The 23122-nt window shown below is 39.1% G+C and overlaps 1 protein-coding gene across 3 annotated transcripts in view; it reads right to left on the bottom strand.

The window, feature by feature from the left end:
* Window positions 1–20550, bottom strand: part of ANO10 (anoctamin 10) — a 132307-nt gene extending 111757 nt beyond the window's left edge. For 2 of the 3 annotated variants that reach the window (XM_040082649.2, XM_058423053.1), the window contains exons 1-10: window positions 19266–19532; window positions 17198–17371; window positions 15979–16161; window positions 14415–14549; window positions 12764–12883; window positions 10230–10799; window positions 8046–8101; window positions 6531–6605; window positions 5391–5573; window positions 1793–1984 (exon numbers count right to left, since the gene is read on the bottom strand). In XM_040082649.2, the coding sequence (XP_039938583.1) occupies window positions 1793–1984; window positions 5391–5573; window positions 6531–6605; window positions 8046–8101; window positions 10230–10799; window positions 12764–12883; window positions 14415–14549; window positions 15979–16161; window positions 17198–17357 (1674 nt within the window). In that variant the 5' untranslated portion in view covers window positions 17358–17371; window positions 19266–19532. Of the gene's footprint in view, window positions 1–1792; window positions 1985–5390; window positions 5574–6530; window positions 6606–8045; window positions 8102–10229; window positions 10800–12763; window positions 12884–14414; window positions 14550–15978; window positions 16162–17197; window positions 17372–19265; window positions 19533–20474 lie in introns of those variants that run through there. The other variant, XM_040082640.2, reaches the window with a different exon arrangement.
* Between the last annotated feature and the right edge of the window lie 2572 nt (window positions 20551–23122).

Below are 23122 nucleotides of genomic sequence, written 5' to 3' on the forward strand. Positions count from 1 at the left end.
CTCCAAGAGGAACTAGTAGTCCTAACACTAGCTCTGGAGGTTCTGTCTGAATGTTAAGAGGAAAAGGTGAGAATGGTTCAGAATGCCTTTTTTAAATCACAACCACTTGGGATTTGTTGAAAGATTTACATTTAAACACGTGCAACAGCACAAGTCTAAGAAGCTTTTGCCTACAGAGCTCCCACAAAATGTCTGAAAACATTCATACAGCATAACAATTATATCCAACAATATAAGGATTACTTATTCCAAGGTCCTGTCTGGAATGAGAAAGACTGACACAGAATTGTAGTGACTGTCACAATGAATTAGCAGAAATAACTTTCTCCTTGACAAGAAGCTAGTGACTCAGCTCACCTGATATTCCAGTATTCCTTTAACAGAAATCTTTCAGCAAATACTCTTATTTCTCATATGAAATGGATGACTTCAAAATTTAGTTATTATTTTTAATTCACAAAGCAAAATAATTTCAGCTATTAGTTAAAAAATGACACTGTAAACCAAAATTACTGCTCTGTAGTAACACTGTAATTTTTCAGCCTGCTCCCTTGATTGAAACAAATATTGTAGCAAAACCAAATGCTATTAATACACCTGCACCTGTACTTGTGACTTACGACCAAAGCCTGATTTCTCTGGTGGTTACACAACTGGTCAGTGTAGCTATGCCATTAAGATGTTGGGAGCATAGATCTGGACTGAGAAAGTGCATCCCGTGTTAAAATGCAATCAGATTATAATTCACACATTTTAATGACATATTATTAAAAGACTTCACCTCTAAGTCCACTTCATTAATATCTATGTATCTGTCTGATGAACATTGCTCAGAATCCTTGGTTTGTATGTTTTTACTGTATGTTTTACTTGAGGTTTCATGATTTCATTTCTCACCTCTCACTTGCTTCATTTGATAACATTTACAACCCCTCCAAACTGAATAACCCATTAGCTCATTGTGCCCTTTATCTCCATCACATAGCATTAGAAAACCTGTTAAATAAAACTAGAATATGGATTATCCCCTAGAAAGGTCCCCCAACCTTATCACACTCCCTTATCAAGCACCACTATTATGGAATGCTAAAGTTTCTGGCTGCAACTTAGTCACTCCAGAAAACTCTGGTCAGGATCAGTTCACTCATGCAGCACACTCAACAGGCCACAAAAGAGCTGGTGGCAGCATGATTGCATGGACAAACAACTGAGGACAGAAAATGCTTAAGCCAGTACTGTTACCATGAAATTGTTTAGATAGACTGCAGTGTTCAGGCTGTGCAGAAAATTCCAGCTCCTGCTCTCACAAATCCAGGCTATTTTCAATTAGTCAGCTTGAGTACCAGTAACCATGGGTGCACAGGCCACAAACCTGGCTTAGGAATCCAACTACTTACCTACTGCTCCATTTCTTTTGAAGCCCTTGCTGAGCTCCACACTTCTGAGATTGTGTCAGAAGTTACCATTTCTAAAATACACTGGCTACAAAGAATACTGGGCAGTATCTGGAAGCTTTGCTTTGTGATAGTTGCAACACAAGTACAATACATACACAGGAACTAAAGAAAAGATCTGCTTTATTTTCCAAGGCAGCTGAAAGGCATGTGGTCAAAAACCCCACCAAAAAAATCACTGGGATATATAGTTGGATAGATGATATTCCAGGGCATTAAAGAGAACAAAGTACCTACTGAACTTTAAAGTGGTTCATGGGACAAATAAAGATTTCATACTGTTGCAGAAACCTCTTTTAAACAAATGAATAGGAAAAAAAAAAAAAAATAAAACTTACCTGCCAAACACCAATATTCGCTGTGGGTTCTGCAAATGGACGCTTGTAAACTCTGCACATCTTTAAGGCATCAGAGTATATCTCTGTGATGTTGTTCAACACTGCAAAAACAGCTGCCAGAGGATAAACACATGAGAAAAGACTCACATAGCCAAACTGTAGGAACAACTCCAGGTAATCATCAAAAGTACCCTGAAAAACAGAGGAAATATAAGAACAACCTTACAAAACATAAACATTTTTTAACAAAAAACTATGAAGAAACACAGTTGTAAATATGTTTCCTCACCACAGATCAGTTGTTTGGAAATGACTGCTGACAGTAGACAACAATAATTTTTTTAAAAAAATCTAATTAATTTGGAATTATTCGATCACTAAAAACTTCTTATAAGGGGAGGCCCAGGTTTTTCCTTTTAAGACTACAGCCTGATTATTCTGGCGGTTACACAATCACAACTGAATGCATTTTCTGCAAGTCACACTTCCTATCCTTATTACATGAAGTAACTACATAAACACATTCAACCTATGCAGGTTCCTGAGCACCTCTGTTAAACAGTAACAGAAGGAACAGTGAGGAATAGAAAAACAGCACCATGCATTTAAACTGGCAGAACATTCTCCTGAGAGCATTGTGGCAACAAAAGTCCCAGCATTTCAGTCTCTCCATGAAAGACCCAACCAGAATGGTAGGCTGGTAGATAGGCAAATCTTTTCTGGTATTTCTGCTTGTTTATTTCAAAATGGGTAGGACAGAGTTAGTAGCCCACTTGAAGATTGAAATCTACAAGGCAGCACTGACATCTGAAAGGAACAATTAGTAGCATACAAAACACCCTGTTTAACAAATCCCAATAGGTCTGTCACCTGATCTTTAAACCAAGAATGCGGGTACTTCAAATGCTGATTAAGTACTCACATGCAGGTAATCATATATTTATTTGCATATTAGCTTTGTAGTATTAATAATAGTTTGCTATGATTGAAGCAATTTGCTTTGAAAGAACCAAACCAATCACTTTTAAAGAAAAAGTGTTCATAAACAAAAGATGGTGAAATGCCACAAAGAAGTTAAAGAGGGATCTAGGTATCTTGTGTCTACACAGGCACATGAATTGTCCTCTCTCTCAAAACTGAAATCATGAAGACTTGACAGTAAATGAAATTATTGCAAGAACCACATGAAAGCGGTTTTGGCTCCATGCGTCAGACACATGGTTATCTACTCTTTTTTGCTCATCATAGCTGTCAAACTGACTACCCTCTCCAACACCTAGAGCTTTCTTCTCCTAGGAAACAGAGAGAGGCAGCAGAAGTCTGCAAGCTCACAAATCAACATGGGGTACTCATTAATTGCATTTCTCACTTGAGTTTGTTTTGAAGTTCCACAGTATAGTTTGGTCTCACAAACCAGTCTGGCAGACCAGACCATGAACAGCTACCTAACTTCTAAAGCCATTAAGATTTTTTCCTCAGAAACATTGTGTACAAATTTTAAATTTGATTTGTTTTAAATGTACTAAGGTCTCCTCTAGGGACATTTGCAGGAACACTCACTGCAATAGCAGCCACACATCTGCTACTGCTATCATTTTTTCAATCACTGAAGGCAGAGAGAGCTTTCCTTTGTGCTCCTCCTTCTGGTAACTGCACAGTATTCCCATTGCTTCCTCATACTTCTCATTTCCTTGCCCAATACCTATTGGCTTTTAGAATAGCCAATATTTTTCTCCTACTCAATTTATGAAACTTTGTGTAGGAAAAAAGGAGTCTGAGATGATGTTAAATAAATTTGTAACTGTGCCATCAGCAGCCATGAGATCAGCTACAGCATCAAGGAAACAAAAACAAGGAATAAATTAAGGGAGAAAATTACTAGAGGAGTGAAGCAGAAATTAGAAAAAAATAATTAAGAATTATTGCAGGATGTTTTTACATCCTCAACAGGGTTAAGGACTGGACATTTGAAAAGTAAGCAAGAATAAGGACAAAAAGAATAGAGAATTAAATGCTGAAGAGTATGTGAAAGAAGGAATCAAAACAAAAGAGCCTGAAACACAGAATTCTGTCAAGACTCCTCAGTTACTAAACAGTCAAATGCCTCCCCCTTGTGACAGTTTTAATTTTAGAAATATTCTTGTCTGCTGACAGCTCACTGCTTGCAAACAAATCAATGGTCTAATATCGTTTATTCATAAGCACAGCAAAACAATTATCTTTAGATTGAATATAAAATTAAGGCTTTGAGTACACAGTATTTAGAACTGAAACTGAGGCTAGCAGCAGACACATCCAAGGCAAAATCTTAACTCTCCACAACTGACCTCTTGGGTCTCCGTGAAAAACTATTCAGGGCACAACAGCACAACAGGTGCAGATTCATTTGATCCAGCTCTGCACAAGAAGCACTGGGCAATGTGACTCAGACACACCACACTGGCTTTGTATGTGACAGCTGAGAATCGGGAGTCAGCTCAGGTCTAAGGCAGAGCTTGTTTGGCCAGGCCTGACGCTGACACACAACTCTGGGAGCTGTGCTAGCTGATGCGCAGGTGCAGCGCTGGACTGTGCTGATTTACCAGCTCAGACACTAACACAGGGACTTCTGCTGCGTTCTGCACAGCCTGCAACACAGCCTGCAACACAGGCTGTCTAATTCTATCTCCCTCCAACCTTCACACAGGAACACATTTGTACAGTTTTTTAATTGTAAAGGTGATAGTTCTTTCTCCTATTCCCATTTCATGGCACTTGAGGCAGGAAGAGAGGAATCTGATATGTTGTTATCAAATTTCAAACTACTAATGTCTACCTTTTACATGAAAGGTGCACTGTGTACATGTATTTCTTATCCTGTAAAAGCAAAAATCATACTTATTAAGACTCTTGTGGTTGTGCTTGCAGCATCTGATGAAGTTGTGAAGTCTGTGAGGCCTTAACATACACACAGACGTCCACTGTGTAAATTCCTTTAGAATTTTAAGTCATGAATGGCATGAAATCTGCTAAACACAATTAAAAATTATATTTGGTAGGAAGTAGTCAAGAACAGAACCAAGAAGACAATGAATACCAAAGCTGTGGTTTCAAAAGGCAAGAGCATCCAGCAGGAATATTGTTTTGAAGAGTTGGTTTCTTCTGTCCTCCGTTTCTGGCCCCATCGAGACGTAAGCGATCTCTCTCAGGCTCTAGTTTAACTGATCATTTAAACTAGTACCACTGCAAAATCAAACCGAAACAGAAATAATCTCCCTCTTCCCTGTGCCAGCCTACCCATCCGGGTAGTCTTTGGGCTACCCTTGGAGATTAAGGGCATATTACACAAATACTTGTCTCCTGTGATACGGGGTTAGGTAGCTCCAGATAGAGCTGTTCATTCCTTCCACTTCATTCTGGTGTCACTAGGATCCTGCACTGTATCCACTTCCTGATCCAGGATAACATACAGCTGAAAAAACAGCTACCAGCAAAGCTGATGAATCTGGAAATAAGCTGCCACACCAGAACGCCAACAATACTCTTGCTTGCCTTGGCTGATTCCTCTGTCAACTACAGCCCAGAAAAGTTGTAACTGTTTCACAGTACTACAACATACCAAATAGGTTCCCATTTCTTTCTCCATGTTGACCTGCTCAGCTAATGAAAGGTCCTCATCAGTTTTCTTGGAACTCATGTGTTTCTTCATCCTCCTGTTGTATCTCTTCTGGAGCCAGTAAGGAAGCAAGGATTCTGCAAATTGGTTGAGGATCTGCGAAGTTATCAGCAAAGTGGCCAAGCTCTTAAATTAAAAAAAAAAAAAAAACAACACCAAACTGTGATGAACCTATAATCATTTGCAATTCTGTGAGCTCGAGTAACACTGTAAATTACTATACTATGAAAAAAAGGCAAGCCTAACAAACATAGCAATACCATATGAAAAGTGTAGATGATCTAGTTCCCATCCTTTGCTGTGTGCTGAAAAGGACTAATTAGGAGTTAGTAGTCTAAGTATTTTGTGTATCTGGATGTATCTACCCAAGTACTGAAGGGTAATGCATATTTAATATATGCCAATAACAATCACAGAGCTAAAGACTGAATTTTTTCCATGCTTTTTATTTTTTGATTTTACCTGAAAGTAGAAGAAATGTCACAAATGTTATGTCTGGTCTATACCAGATCAGACTGGTATGTCAAGTGTTTTGCTACAAATCACTTCAGAGCAACAGAGGTCTTGAGCTGAAGTTCTTGTACTACTCGTTATGTTTAGAGCAAAAATATTTTCCTTACACCAAATTTTCATGCATTTGAGTGTGAAAGTTGGTTTAAAATACCAACCACAACTACTTATTTTTGCTTTTATTTATTCCCAGATCCTCACCATACATGAACTTAATCATGACCCTATCCTCAAGAGTCTCTCATTAAGAACACTACAGAGAAGAACATTTTCTAACATAAAAGGAAATAAAGAGGAAATTAAAACTTCCCAATCTTGTCTATGTGAGTGAATAATCAAATTTATTTGAAAACAGTTCCTCATTTATACAGAGAGAAAGAATTACTCTACTCTGTTGTGATTCTGTAATAAAGTCAGGGGAACTGAAACATGGAAGTTGGATTTCTAAGAAAATATAGGTGAAACATATTAATTGCCAAGTTTATGTTTTAGAATTAACTACTGAAGTCTGTTTCAATCAATCCTTTATTTTCCTAGATTCATTAACATTCTTAAGATGTTCTTGGAACTCACCTGCCTCAAAAGCTTCATATCAAACAACACAAAGGCAATGTAGAAAAGAGATGCAAAACAATTTAAGAAGTTGAACTGCAAATAAAAATATTTGATTTTAGTATTCGAGCAAAAGTTCAGATGCAGAATACCATCTAACTTAACAGCTGGCTTGACTAAATGGCTTCCATGAAGATGTAAACAGCCCATCAAAATTTTCTTTACCATTTTTAAGACTTAGGTCAGAAAAAACACATTTTGAATATTGGTCTTACTCAGTTTTTCACCTAACAAGCTTAATGCTTTCCTAAAGTAAAGTGTACAAAGAGAGCTACAACTGAATTATGAAATGTTGGCATTAAAAACACATCACCTTCTACTTAACTTTCATTTTTTGGCAATTTCTCCAGATAACATTAGATCTTCATCTGGAGCAGTGACTTTTTTTAAGTAAGAGTTTGTCAAAATATATATGTTGGGTGCTATGTCTCTCAATCTCTAAAAATGTTCCTTTATATATGTTTGTTGCAGTTTTTGTTTAATCACTTCAAAAGGTTTTATGGCCAAGAGAAATATTCCTTACTTCTAAAATGAGACATAATCATAGTAATTAATCAAACTCTGAAGTTTCCTACTTGCTGTAAATGCTGCAGCTCCTGTTTTGGAGCTCTTGGCCAATACAGATAATATTGGGAGTACAGAGAGCTATTCACAGACTGAGAATGAAAACTGGGGGAAACTTACACTTGACATTTCATAATTTTTTTAATCATTTGGTATAAATACCCTATAGGGAAAAAAAAAAAAGGTTCTAAGTTTTATGAGAAAGGATACAGGAAGAAACAAAGCTATAAGTGATATCTACAAGAGTTTTAGCTCCAGAGGTTACCAGTAACAGAGGGCTAACACTGAGATTTAACACAAAAAAAACCCCAAAACAAACAAAACAAACCCCAAATAAACACACACACACATACAAAAACATGGTGAAGGAAATAAAGGAGGAACTCTCAGGAAATTGAGGAAATAAAAAAGGAAGAAACTTAAATGATCTTTTCAAAAGGAAACAAGAAGAAAAGATAAATTAAATAGATTCATATATGCTATGAACTACACAGGAGTAGACTGACAGACATTTTCAGGTTCCTCTGACTGGCTGTCTGAATGTTAGTATAGGTGGAATACATGAACTTTTCAAAACATGGTTTACCATAAAATCATGCAAACACTGAACAAAACAGCTCTCAGTTGAAGGCAGGACCACACCAATTAACAGAAACTTATATATACTGCATTCTAATGAAAGAACAATTCAATACAAACAAAAAGCCAACTCTCCACTATAAAAGAGGCATCTAAAATAGTCTAGCAGTTACTGTAACCATAACAGAAACATTGTTTACTCTGATATTTGTGCTACTATTTGGCCTTGAGCAAAACTGTAGGTCATTGTGATGCTAGGAAAGCACTAATAAAACACAGCGGAAGCTGTCTCTATTAAAGTAATCTTAAAAGCTGCTTATATGACATACTTACCACTAAAACCTTCAGAATTAAATGATTCTGATATGAAGATTCCAGCCTGTGATTTTCTAAAATACCAACAAAAATATTAATTAGTATATAGCAGAACCTCCTACCATGTAATAAAAGAAAAAACAACCATCACTCTTAAGATTTAACAAAATGCATCTAGTTTTTAGTTGTTCATTGGCTGAAAACTATGTAAAACTAATGGGAATATAAAATGAAAATTAACAATACCAAATTTGATTCAAAACCAGTAAATGCTCACAGAAATATTCCCATCTCTCTCTCAGGAATTTAGATAAGACCCTACATTCAACAGCAAGACTAGAATATGTGAAGTTCAACAGATGCACTACTCATCTTAAACTGAGATTTTCAGTTCATTCATTATAAACTGTCAGAACCTGACATTTCTGGAAGGCTGGTTCACTGGAGGGGAGAAAAGGGGAGTGGATAGGAGCCTTTAATTTTCTTTCTGCTACTTTGTTAGATTGTACCTTTAAAGCCCTGGGCAAGCAGTAACTGGGAAGGCAGCACACTAGCATGTGTTGTCTCAACAAAGCTGAAAGGAGACACCATCACCAACAGACTTTGATCAGGATAAAACAGCAGAGCTCTACTCTGACAGGAGCATCAAGTTAGGCCTGACACGTGAAAACACACTCAAGTGACTGCAATTTTTACTTTTAGCTTTCACTAGACAACCAGCTTTCACAATAAATGGGTGCAAGAGGGGTGCATAAAATATGCCAGATTGTTTTCCGTGCTTTGTCACTTTAGCTGTTGAAGTCAGATATTATCTGAAAACATGCCAGGTGGGAGAGAAGATAGGACAGCCAGATGAGCTTTTCAGCCTATTCAGAGCATGGCAGCAGAAACACATTGGATAGCACAGAAAAGGCACAAGCTGTCAGTGTAGCAGGTTACATAAATACTGCCTCTGCTGAATATGAAACATCAGCTTAAACCCAAAAAAGCCTGGATAAAAAAAATCCCTTGACTTGCCTGTTAAAAACATTTTAGTCTATTAGATCAACATAACTGGGTATTTCACAGAAATGCCTTTTCTTGCAGTATAGTAAAAACAATGGAACAAAACAGCCAACTGAGCCCTAGATATTAATTTTAAAGTTATTTAAATAAAAACCTTGGACAATCTTTAACAAAGAAATTGCTTTCTTTTACTATCATGGATGTCTGGTTGAATTTGCTGAGCAGATCATTTTGGCAAGCATAACTAATCCCCACTTCAACACCTCTTTTTATTCTGTCTTCTGCATCGATCTCCCTTTTGCTTTATCTTTCTTCTGTTAATTTCCTGGGTCTCCAGCTTTAGCAATCTGGATTCTGTCCTGCAAATCAATGCCATATGGAGCTTCATGAAGCAGTTAATTCTCCATTAGCTCAATCTATTAACTTTATCTGAAAGTGACTTCACATGTCTGTAAAAGTGCTAAAATTCAAAATGAACACCAGCATTTCACTGTCCTTATGTTAGGTTACAAAACACAAGGCCCAATCTGTTAAATAAATCAGACACACACGGGAGACAAAAAAAGTAATCTATTATAACATTCTTCCTCTTCTGAGAGTGCCCACAGAAACACATTTTGATTGGGATGTGGAATCCCAGTCTTTATTATACATGTAGCATATATAAACACTCCCATGACAATTAGAGTGGGCTTAGATTTGGCTCCTTTATCTCAGTGTCTCTGCCCTCTGCACTGATGTACAGTAGACTAAAGCACAGTGAGCAAACCCAGGCTCTATGTGCAACTTGCCAGGACAATCCTTCCTGCCATCCATGCACCTCTGAGCTCTTATCCTCCTGCTCTCCCCCCCACCCCTTTTGTCAGCACTATAGCTGAGACAACCAGAAAAAGAGCTAAATCAGGGAGGGGGAACTTCTGCACCAAAGGCAGAGAGAGGCTGAGGAGGAAGGCAGGATCACTCCTTCTGACAGCATGTCTGACTCAGACTACATTAAACCAAATATGAAACTGCAGTCCCAGAATACTCAAAATACAAGTTAAAATGGCCATCTCTTTTACCCCACAAGAACCTACTTTGGGAAATCTCTTTAGCTTTCCGTTGAACAAGAACTCACAGCAATGCATTCCACAAAGAAGCAAATACAAAGTATGTAGGATTCTAACTTGAAAGAAGAAGAATGAACAACTTTCTTACCCCACGATGTTAAGAATTCAGCAGCATACCGATAGATACGGTTCATAATTTCAATCACAACGGCATAGATGATACTGGGCACATACAGCATCAAGCTGCTGAAGTTAGACTCATTCTCTTGGTGATAATCCAGAGCCCACTGCTCCAAGTCAAAGTAAATCATCATCACGTACAGTGAGAAGTAGAGGCAAAGGCACACAAATGGTAAGGACACCAGGTAAATGCGTAATTGTCTCTTAATACTTGAGTACACCGGCTCCTCCCTCCCAGTGACAGGATTGATCCCCAGCACACCATGGAAGCCTGGTCTTGGCTCTTCAAACTGTCGTTTCATCAGCAGCGTGCCCCAGCGGTACGTCAGGATGGCGCAGATCCGCTTCCAAACCTCCAGGATGACAGTGGACCACAGCAGATTGAACGTGGCAAACATCACATATTTGTCGTAGTCTTCCCATGCAAACACGTAATAAGGAATCCCAATGACAGCCATTGGAATCAAAGCAAATGTGAAGTATTCTAAGAAGCCAAAGTAGAGAGCAATGGTTTCGCCAAAGTAGCCGCGTATGTCATCTGCAGAAAGAAATTACTCAATTAAGATTACACTTAACAGGGGTGTCAGTACAATACCAAATGTGACCTTATATGAACTTACAGCTTTCCACTGGCCAGAATATTTTTCTTTTGAATAACACAATGAATATCATTGCTTTTTCTTTCTTCCTTCACCATTATTACAAAATGTAAGATGGTTATCTGATTTTTTTTTTTTTTGATGTTACATATATACCCACATAAGCATACTATTCAGATGGCAAGGAAGTCAAAAAGATATTCAGAGAAAGGGAAAAAAACAGACAAACAAAAAAAACCCCTCAACCAATGAGAAAACACTATCATTCTTGAAAACAGAATTGATCAATGAATGGCATGGAAGACATTTGATGTAACAAAAACCAAACTTGAAGAGCAAGTGACATCCAGCTTCTGAAAATTCCCACTGACATATGTACTCCTGAGAAACAAATTCGTTTCAGCTTTCTCAGAGAAAAAGGGCTAGTTGTGCTAACCTTCAAGGAACTAAAGGAACAGATGGACAGGTGTATCAAACTCTTAAAATCTTAAACACATCAGATAGAGTACTCAGGTTGAGACATGCTCTTCAGCAGACAACTGATACATGAAATACTTGCTGTACTCACTAAGTTTGTCTACTGAGGTGCTACAGGGACTTAAAAAAGTGCACTAGTAATGGGTATATTTCATGACAGATGCATTACCTCCAAGAAGATATAGCACTTATCTTACAAACAAACAAAAAAAATTACAGGGTTATTATTCATATAATCTAGTAGTGACTAGATACAGAAATGCCTATCAAACAGGTTAGAATGCTGAAACCTCTTTTCTTTGCCTGCTTGGATGACCAGATTACTCGTATGCCACTGTTTTGTACTTACCAACTTAAAGAAACAGCCATAGAAGCATGACCTCTGAATTGACACTGTATATACACTACCACAATGCGTTACCTCTATAATACACCACCACAAAAAAACCTCACGTGCAATACCACAATATTCTTATGGCTATCAAAACACTACAGCAGAAGTTCACAACTGTCAACCAGATAAAAGTCTTTGAAAGCAAGAAGGAAAGGTAAACAGACAGAAGGATCAGCACTGCAACATCCTGGTCAATCAAAAATTCATTAAGAAATACATTCAAGTGTAAGTCAGTAGCATCATTTCACACTCCAACATGAAAAACATCTCTAAATTAGTACATACTTAACAAGTTCCTGGGATTTACTTCAAAATTTTGTATGGATTCAGTGTCAGTCCAAAAACAAAACCCTTTCTCACATAAGCAAAAGATCAGTACATAATAAGGCTCCTAACACAATACTCCAGAGGCAGGCATTATCAAGATAGATCTTTAACTTCCTGCAGCTCAGGAAAGAACCTCAAGCAACTGCAGTACTCTGAGATTTATATTCAGGCAAGCTCCCAAATGCTTCCTTTTTTTATTTTTAAATAAAGTGTACAGGTCTGGAGTTTAGAACTTAACTTTCCACATTGCCAGAATAAAAATTATATTCATTTTAAGATTATTCAGTGTCTAAAATATACTCAAGGGACACTGGCATCCAACAACATAGAGACTTAATTCAGACAATGAATTTAAAACAAACAGTTGTAAACACACTTTTGACACACCCACAACACAAAAAAGCTTTAGGAGCTCCAGACATGTGGGAGTTTGTCAACAGCCAGTTTGAAAAAACAGTCTTGACTTGGACCATTCCTGCTTTACTGATGAGTGGGGAGAATTTGTGATGTGCAGACTGCTGTTACATGGAATCTCAGAGACACTGAATCTGCAGACTCTGGAACCACCAATTTTGCAAGTCTAGCACCATTTCTGCAGGTCACACAGGAAACACTAATAAAAGAGGAAAAACCTGTCCAAATGGTAAAAGAGCTGTGGTCTAATTTCAGGACTCCACAACCACAATGCAAAGGCTGTTCACATACCTAAAGGTTGATAACCAACTTTCACTCGGCCATACCAGCTGTGACTAAGCTTTTTCAACTCTTCTCTATCATGCAGAGGGAAAATCTGAACAAGAATACCACTGGTCAATAATCTTCGCACTAGAAGAGAAAAGAAAAAATAGATACCTACCACTCCTTCAAAGGACAGTGAAGTCGACATAAGTAAACAGGTTATGGTGTGTACTTAGTAAGCCTAAAGTATTTTTGAAATAGATTTAGAACTCAAATCCTAAAAAAAATTGTCTCATGTTAATTAAAAAATTATAGAGAGCAGTTATACTTATTCCTGCAAATAATGTGCACCAGAACAGCAACATTTTTACATATAATAACTACTCCACAGCTTTGCAATATAACCTGATGCAGCTTCAATAGCAAAAGGCACTACAGCTCAGGACTGAAATGCCACATGTAGCACTGTGGGGACAGCTACAAAGTCATCATCGTATTAATTATGGGAAAGATACAAAAACCCCTTTGAATTATCAGTTTACACTAATTCATAAACTACATCACGTCTGCATTGCAAACAAACTATATGTTCTGCAATTTGTATTTAGCTTTGTTATGGAAAGCAATACTACATGTGTGGATAAATAATTAAGAAACAGCTCTGAAGTTACTACCATGGAAAAAAGAAAATAAATTAAAAAACAGGGAGGCACTGGAAGTGGGACAGTATTCTATTACTTCCCATTATCATCTGCCTGACAAAACTAGAAAAATACCTTGACTATATTAAAAATTAACAATGTAAACTCATCTGACATCTACATTTATTTACATTTTTGAACCATTAATATGCACAGATCTCCTTCTCTGATGACCTACACTAATGAATAAAGACACTGTTAACAAAAGGACAAACAATTATTAAGATACATTCTCCTAAGAATCTGTAGCATCTCTGCCAACAAACTACTTTCAGCTACCATAAAAATAGAAGCAATGAGAGCTGGTGCTTTCTCCCATGAAAAGGAAAAGCTCTTGAAGCAAAGAAGATCAGTGAAACCAAATAAATTAAATAAAACTTCCTTCTTATTATGAAGTCTGTAACTCTGGAGCACTGGTACTCACTCCAGTATTTTTACACAGCGAGAAACCAAGTATATAATCACGTAACTTAAATAATAAATACTTTTGATACTAATTAAAAATAATGGATAACATCAACATGTGGAAAAACTACCCAGCTGAAGAGAACATAAGGCCAGAGCCTCAGCCTCACAGAACGACTTGGGATGGAAGGCCCTCTGGAAGTAATCCAGTCCACCCTCCTGCTCAAGGTAAGTGTGGCTTAAATTGGGCCGCTCAGGGCCTTGTCCAGTGAGGATTTAGAAGTCTCCCAGGACAGTTACCAACAATCTCCTTAAATATCTGATTAAATGTTTGATCACCCTGTTGAGAAGAATACTTTCTTGATACCTATTCAGAATTTCTCTTGTGGTATTGTGCATCCATTGCCTTTTATCCTATTACTGAAGCAGTGAAAAAACAAAGTTAGTTAAAAATAGTGGGACTTAAACATCTGAAGTATTTCTCCGCACTGCAAGAAAATTAATTTTTTTTCACCATGAACACTACCCTACATCAACAAAGTGAGTTAGAGGCAACAAACTACATTACTTACCAATTGATTTTCCTGGGTACAGCTTTGCCTGAGGATATCCAGGGATCATTTTTTCATTTTTGGCTCTCAAATTTTCAAGTTCATGTTTGATGATGTACTGACATTCTGCCATTGTAAGGAAATTGTGATTGTCATCTAAATAAAAAGGAAGGTTGTATGAAACAGTGCAGCACAGGACTACAACCATGGCAGCAAACTATAAAATAATTACCAGAATTGGGAAAAAAAAAAAATTACAGCAACAAACCTATGTCAAACCAAATCAATTTATCACCATGGAAACAAGACTCAGATTTCTTTGAGATAAAAACATTTCTTTTCCCCCCTTAGGAATAAGAAACTACAGGGATTGCGCTAAACATACTCAGAAGCTAAAATATCAACACAGCTCTAATACAAAGAATAACAGTATAGTATTAGTTTAACTGGGCAACCAGAAATACTAACAAGACAACATAGACTGCAGGGTTTCTTTGCTAGTTGACAATTTCTCTGATTGCACCTAAACAAAACTAAAATTACATTTGCGTTTTTAAAAAGAAAAAAATACCAGGAGATACAGCCAAAAATATATTTACAGCAGTTGGAAATCCAGCTAATCCTAGAGATTCTGTTAGCAGTGGAATTTGTGTCAGATTTGCATTAATAATGTAAAGGCATGAAAAGAAATGGAAGTGACACTTTTGCAACTGACAACTCTTCTGAAGGCCTCCTAATTTCAGGAAAGCAAGGCCACAAAAGTAAAGACACTGCAACAGTTACTGCACAACAGCAGTGTTGAGCAAAACTGCCACTGAACAACAAAACTTAAAAATTGTTTCAGACAAACCCAAGAACCTTCATATTGAAAATGTGGTGAAAGGCATCACTCAAACAGGCACATTAAAAGTACTGGCAAGACTAAACTGGAATGCCAATACTTACCTGCAGAGCAAAAACATGAGTTCTTCCACTGTAGGGACGTTAAATACCCTACAAGCAGCACATTTAAAAGGAAATGTTCCTGTGTTGGCACCCCCACAAAATAAAGGAGGAAAAGGAACTATTCCACTAATCATGCCCAAATCCCCCTGAATGTCTCTGTACAGTTAATTATTGTTTGTTTGATGCGTACATGTAACAGAGAAATGTGTTTCTACTTTTTCCAGCTAATTTTAAGATAATAAGCCTCAAAACTGGCTCACAGAAATTAAATTGCTACATTAATTCATAACATGGATTGTTAATAATAAAATCATGTTTACCAACTCTTTTTCTTGTCTTATTTTCCACGAAAATCTTTCATGCATGTAAGAGACTATTTGGAGCATAGAAAAGCATGAAGGAAAAGACAAACAAAAAAATAAAACCATGTGAAAGAAACCAAAATTCATTATATGACCTGAATTTCCATAGTTAAAAACAAGTTTTTTTTTTTCATGGCTTTTCATGGTCTTCCACTTGCTGTTCACAGTTATCATTCCAAGGAACAGAAAGACGGTAAAAAATTTGGCAGCATATTTGCTTAAAATCTTTAGTCACCACTTTGCAATGACAAAGATTCCCACATTCCTAAATTGCTTACCTGCAAAATGTTTGAAAGTTTTTCTACTGCTGTATGTAAAAGTTCTCATTGAGTTATCACTGCACTCCTTCACCAAACCTACAGTTTCAGCTCCCAGCAACAGCCTTAAGTGCGAAGCTCCAACTAGATAAATATTTTCAACTCCATTTTCCGTAACCAATGGTTTAATCAGCAGTTGTGCACCTTAAAGTAAAGAGTGGTAAAATAAGCATGAAAATACATTAAAATTGCACCTAAAACCCCTAGCATTTTAGCATCCAATATATTGGCTCTAGCTAACAGGAGTGCTGAAAATGTCCCTTTATAAGGGAACAAAGAGTTAAGGTTTCAACAGCATTTGACATAGGACGCTCAGAATCTCGCACAGTCACGCCCTGATTTAGCCCTGTTTCTGCTGAAGCACTCTCAACAATGAACTGGAACAATGGGTTCCAGTTCAGATCCAACAATGTTTGGATCTATTCCCCTAAAGTTCACATCATAAAAGCAAGAAATGCTTCGGCAAACCATCCCATTGGTTTTAAGAAGACGAGATTTTTGAAGCAGAAACATCCTTATCTTATCTAACAGAGGCCTGAAAGCAAGTTTATATTCACAAATCCATCAGCCACAGAAATATTACTGACCATAGGCTACAACAGCCACAAATAATGACTTAAAAAAAAAAGTTTTTAAAAAGTCCAAGGAATTACAAATTAATTAGCCTAACTTCAATTCCCAAAAGCATACCAAAATGAGTATTGAAATGTGTCTTTTTAAGACCCTACACGCTAACAAAAAATATAAATAAAATCCAACATGACATTATCAAGATTAAATTGTTTTCTGCTAACTTAATTTTGTTCAACAACATGGTACAAAGACTTATATGGACAGGATGTGCAGCATCTCCATTTAGGCAAGGCTTATTATGTTTCTGTAAGCAACAGGAGAGACGTGTCTAGACAACTGCTATAAAAAGTGACACCAAAACTACATTGAAACATAGGTTGTCAGGGCTTCAGGGCAAAAAATGGAAGAATTCTAGAGTTCAACTGGCATTTGACCTTAAGCCAACGTTTTCATTAATAACAGGGTTCAGTGGGTGCAAAAAATGCAAAACAAAATGAGACTGGCAAACAATCATTATACCACAAATTCCCTGAAAATTAATTTTCTGTATGTCTTCATATTATAGTGACAGCCAATTTTATTTCAAAGAAGATCATACTGTACTCACCTCCATTTGCCTTTTTGTCCACAATTCTCTCAGTAAGCCATTCTATGGTTTCTTCTTTGGTGCCTTTTGCAAGTTCAATTACTACCAGAGGCCTGAAGTTAGACTCAGCAGTATCCAAGAAAGACCAGCTTTCCACCATCTCTTTCTTTTTTTCTGCCATCTCTTGACAACTTGCTAAGTACAAAAAAAAACAAAAACAAAAAAAATGCAAGTGCTAAAAAAAATCTGATACAAATCTAAAAAACACAAAACTTTACTGTAGTGAGTTACACATGTCTGTGCTTATCAAAGGCATAGATGGACACTTTTATGCACTTAATAGTACCAGGTGGAGTGACCTCTGCAATTGTCAAGATGCTACTGATCTCCTATGGCATTTAAGTCCTACTCTCTAGGTAGGAAAACTGTTGGTCTGCAACTTCCAACAGTCTATTTGTCAGCAAACGAAAACATTAACAGAAACTTAGTCAAACCGGTATTTAAAAATCAATAAACTTCTTGTGGTATGAGTACGCAAACACATTTCTAAGGAAGAACCTTCTCACTTTATCTTGTGAAGCTTTAACCATATCAAGGAAACTCATACCACCTTGGGTAGGTAAGACACCTATCATACTGATAAGCAAATTAAACTCAAAGCACTTAAATGACTTTTTAGAACCTATAAACCAACTGTTCTGTGACAAAGTCCAGCTACAAAGCAATGACAGCACAACTTTATGTGTAAATAATCCAGATTATCTAAGCAGGCCCTTATAGAATTGGAGACCCATTTAGGCTGGAAAAGGCCTTCAAGATTGAATCCAACCATTAATGCAGAACTTCCAAATCCACCACTAAACAATGGCACAAAGAGTCACATCTACAGAGCTTTTAAATACCTTTAGGGATGGTGACTCAACCATTTCCCTGGACAGCCTATTTCAATGCCTGGCAACCCTTTCCATGATGAAATTTTTCACAGAATTTTAACGGCACAACTCGAAGCCATTTTCTCTTGTCTTGTTATTTGGCAGTCCCCCACCTTGCAACAACCTCCTTTTCAGGTCGCTGTAGAGAACGATAAGGTCTCCTCTCAGACTTCTTTTCTTCAGCCTGAACAACCCCAACCACTTCTCTTTTAGCACTTCTCTTTGTCTTGTTAACAAATATTATATAAATTACCGTACAGTGATCATTGCATCATGCTTCATAAAGCAACTTAAAGAGTTGTTGACAGAAAACAATAAATCTGGTAACTACCCTACTCCATTACAAAAAAGTTTAAAAACCTATGACAGATTTAATTTACTAAATTTAAAAGTGAGGGGAAGATTTGGTGATTTTGGTGAGGGGTTTTTTTTTTTTGTTTGGGTTTTTTTGTTGTTGTTTTGGGGGTTTTTTTGTTTTGTTGGGGTTTTTTTGCTATTAACTTGACTGAAGAAGGGAATTTACCCACTGCCTTTAAGCAGTTTCCCCACCCCTGTTAAAATACTTAATTTCTAAGGAAGCTGCTATAAGGATGCAATTCAGCATTTATGACCATTATACTTCTGTGATTCAAGGACAAATCAGTCTCCAGTATTTCATATAAACTATCCTACAAAACACAGTGATACTGTAAACATATGCATATCAAAATAAACAAGTCTATTCAACTTGTCAATTTCGACTCACAAACAAAAGCTTTCAAACCAAATTTCAGTGGGGTTTTTGGTTAGTTTCACTTGCCTTTTCACAGGCACACAGTTTTGCAATATATAGATTTACAGCTCTGAACCCAAGTACTCATGTCTTTAAAAAAATTCACTTTAAATGAAGTCTTTTTTTAAAAAAAATTCAGATGTGTATCTGCACAAGCAGAGTGAACCAGACAGAGAAAAACATAATCGGAGATGAGGCACTGTAACTGAGCTTGTCTGTGACTAACTACACTGTCTTGAGAAATCACTGCACCTTAATACATCACCATCCATAATCAGCAGTTTGCAGAGGTATTCTAAAATTACACCTGACACATCGTGTATATTGCCATTTCTAAAGAATTCAAAGAATGAAAAGCACTAGATAATTATTAAATATTACCTACTGGTAAAGAATATTGCTTTGCAGAACAGTTATCTCTTGAAAACAGCCTTTTTAATAAACAGCGTGCTACTCAGCGAACTTGGCTCCTATCATTTATTCAGAATCATCGTCCTTGGCATGGTGACTGTGTAAAAATCACAGAATCATCACAAAATCAAAGAACGGTTTGGTTTGGAGGTACTTTTAAAGATCACCTAGTTCCAATTCTCCTGCCATGGGCAGGAACACCTTCCACTAGACCAGGTTGTTTAGAGCCACATCCAACCTGGCCTTGAACACTGTCAGGGATAGGCACCCACAGCTTCTCTGGGCATCCTGTTCCAGTGCCTCACCACCTTCGCGGTAAAGAATTCCTTCCTAACATCTAATCCAAAACTAGTCAGTTTCAGTTTGTTATTTTCAGGCTCATTACTACTGAAAACTACAACAGAGCTGAAGCACTCTTCCAAATCGTGCCTGTGTGATTTCCAAATATATTTTCCTAACAGGTCGTCCAATGCCCAGCACAGACCCTATGGGAGGTAATTTGGCCTCTTCTTTCATCCTACACACCGTGTAACTAGTGACAGACCCAGAAGCACAGGGAACAACCCAAAAAGACCCTCAAACTCTCAAGCTCCCGTTCTCGTTGAACGGCTAGGTGGCTGTGACAATTAGGTCGGAAAACACCTCTGGAACCACCGACTCCAACATGACCAAGGACCACCTTGTCAGCTCAGGGCAAAAGGAGCTGCAGCCCTTTTCCAGAGCGGGTCAGAGCCAGGCTCACCGCCCGGCCTCCAGCTGCTCGGCCCCGGGAGCCGCCACGCTCGGGCCGTGCCCGCTCTAAGGCGGCCCCATCACTGCCAGGCTGCGCCTCGCTCTCCTTTTTTAGGAACCCAAACACCGGGGAGGAGAGCAGCCGGGCCGGCCCCGCCGCCAGCACGGCCGGTGACTCAGTGCCTGCCCCCGGCCCGGCCCGGCCGGCGGCCGCCGCCCTGCGCCGCTGCCCCCGCCGCCCGCAGCCCAAGGCGGCCGCACGCCGCGAGCACCGCCCCGAGCGCTGCCGGGGCGGCGGGGGAAGCGCCGGGGGTGTCACGGCCGCCCGGGCTCGGCACTGGCTCCGCGCCGCGGCGGGGTGGGCGGGAAGGGCGGAGGCTCCTCCCCTGGCGGCGGCGCAGGCAGCGAGAGCCCCTTCCCGCGGAGTCCCGGCCGCCCACTCCCCACTCACCGCCGGTGCCGGCTCCACATCCGCAGGGCAGGGCGGGGCGGAGGCGGGCGGCGGCCGCAGGCACCGGGCGCTGCCAGGCCGGGCGCCGGGCCGGCCCAGCGTGACACCGCCCGCCGCTGCCGCTGGCCACGCCCCTCGCCGGGGCCCGGGCCCGGCTCGCCCGCCCGCCCCTTGCGGCCTTTCAAGCTGCTCCAACGGCAGTGTCTTAAAAATGCTCCAGTGGCAGTGTTTCAGCAGCCCCGTATTCACCGCCAGCTCTCACTTCATCATCTTATTTCCCCTTTTTGTTGCCTGTGCTGTCTCCTGTCACAGAATCACAGAATCCATTAGGTTGGAAAAGACTTCTAAGGCCATCGAGTGCAACCTGTGATTGAACAGCACCGTGTCAACCAGAACATGGCACTGGGTGCCACATACAGCCGTCCCTTAAACACCTCCAGGAATGGTGACCCCACCAACTCCTTGGACAGTCCATTCCAATATTTATTAATCCTTTCTGTGAAGAAATTCCTCCTGATGTCTGACCTAAACCTCCCCTGGCACAGCTTGAGACTATGTCCTCTTGTCCTGTGCTGGTTTCCTGGGACCAGAAACAACCCCTCACCTGGCTACACTCTCTTTTCAGGTAGTTGTGGGGATAAGGTCACCCCTGAGCCTCCTCTTGTCCAGACTAAACACCTCCAGCTCCCTCAGCCACTCCTCATCAAGCTTCTACTCCAGACCCTTCACCAGCTCTGTTGCCCTTCTCTGGACTCACTCCAGTGCCTCAATGTCCATCCTGAATTGAGGGGACACAGCACTCGAGGTGTGGCCTCACATGTCTTAAGTACAGGGGGACAACGAGTTCTCCAGTCCTGCTGGCCACACTATTCCTGATAGAGGTCAGGATGCCATTGGCTTTCCTCACCACCTGGGCACACTACTGGCTCATGTCCTTCTCTGGACATGGCCAAAACCTCCTCCTGGACCTTTAGTTATAAAAATCCTGCACTTCAGCTGGGTCAGTTACTTTTCCAAACATTATTTTGTAAAGGAAAAGAGAACATTTTTGCTTTTTGATACCAAGACTTTTGTAGAGAATATACTTCCAAGCATCCATTTGTAGCTAGGAAATGAGAAGTGTGACTGTAAAGCAGTGGTGGCAGGCAAAAGATGTGGCCAGCAAAGCATGGTCCCCTGTGTGGCCTGGGGAAGACTTTTCAGCATATTTTGAAATAAATAGGATATGTGTATGCAAATTTTGTGATGAAATTTTGATTTGTGTTTGGTAGTGAGTATAAAATACTAGCTTTTGGTGATGAATTTTTCTAGTATTTATAGCCAATGAAGCAGTGAGGGTCTAGGACACCAAGAAAAACGAGGTATGTGGATACTTGAAATTTAGGTACTAGAGACTGCAGTGGAGAGTAGAAGACAGACACTATCTGTATCAAATAGTTTGGGCAGAATGTCAGACTTCTTAAACTGTGTTTCAGTCTTGTCCAGATTCCAGTGGCCTCACCATATAGTTATTTATCTCTGAGCATCACCTACTGTGAAAACTCTCACATCCTGAAGACCTAACATGGCAGTAACAGAGAAGTGGGTTTAATAAAAAGGGTAGGGTTAGGCCTTATTCTTGTGTTTTGCATGTTGGATGTCTCCAGTTACGATGCATCTCATGAATATCCAAAATATCTTCATGGGCTTTGGGCCTCTGGCCTTCTTGGCCTGACATCTTCACTCTTCTAGTAGTTTACAAACCATTCTCTTAAAACTATTTCTGACACTTCCTGCATTTATGAGTTTTCAGTGGGGACTTGACATTATCCAATTACTTTGGGCCATGCAAATAGTCATTCAAAATCAATCTCTTTTCTGCTATCAAATTAATTTTTCAACTGGACAGGGTCATCTTACAGCAATATTGCTTGATGAGACTGTCACACTTCCTCAATGTCGTGTATCCACTAGGTGTCACATTCTTGCTGTGCAATGAATTCTTTACTGCTACACTCTCAGTTTCTCTCTAGAAAGTTCACGTTTTGCTAGCCATGCATAACTGTTAGCACATAATGCTGTATTCACAGAAGAAAAACAGGATTCATAAATAGATGGTGGATGTGTCTACAAAGTAATCTACATACACATACAGTGCTGGCACAGTGGGAACAGTCTCACCATGATGGCAAAAAGTAAATTACTTTGTGCCAATCACAGTGTTGTAGAGGCTAGAAATTTGCTCTTAAGAGGATTAGCTAATTTAAAGATGAATCAGGTATGCCCATCCTAAATTGCAAACTGCACTAGCACTATAGCTAAATATAAATCGCAAGCTTGTATCTGCAGTCCAGCCTGGTGATTCTGCTAGCTGATTATAGCATTTTCATGGTCTGTCTCTGTCAGGCACCATGCAGACTGCAGACATAGTAGAATGGATGAGCTGTGGTAAGGCAGGAAAAAAAAGAGGGGGAAAAGAGAGACAAAAGAAGAATCCATGAAAATTTCAAGAGGTAAGGATTTATTTTTATTCTGTGGTTAACTCTCTTCTCCCTGGACTAATGACTACCACGGTACTGTACTAAATTAAGAACCTATTAACATACAGGAAAGTGAAACTGGCTTTTACACCTGGTTGAAACTTCAACCATGTTTTGGGTATAATTCAA

This window comes from Hirundo rustica, chromosome 1 (assembly GCF_015227805.2).
Source record: "Hirundo rustica isolate bHirRus1 chromosome 1, bHirRus1.pri.v3, whole genome shotgun sequence".
In the NCBI taxonomy this organism is placed as follows: Eukaryota; Metazoa; Chordata; class Aves; order Passeriformes; family Hirundinidae; genus Hirundo; species Hirundo rustica.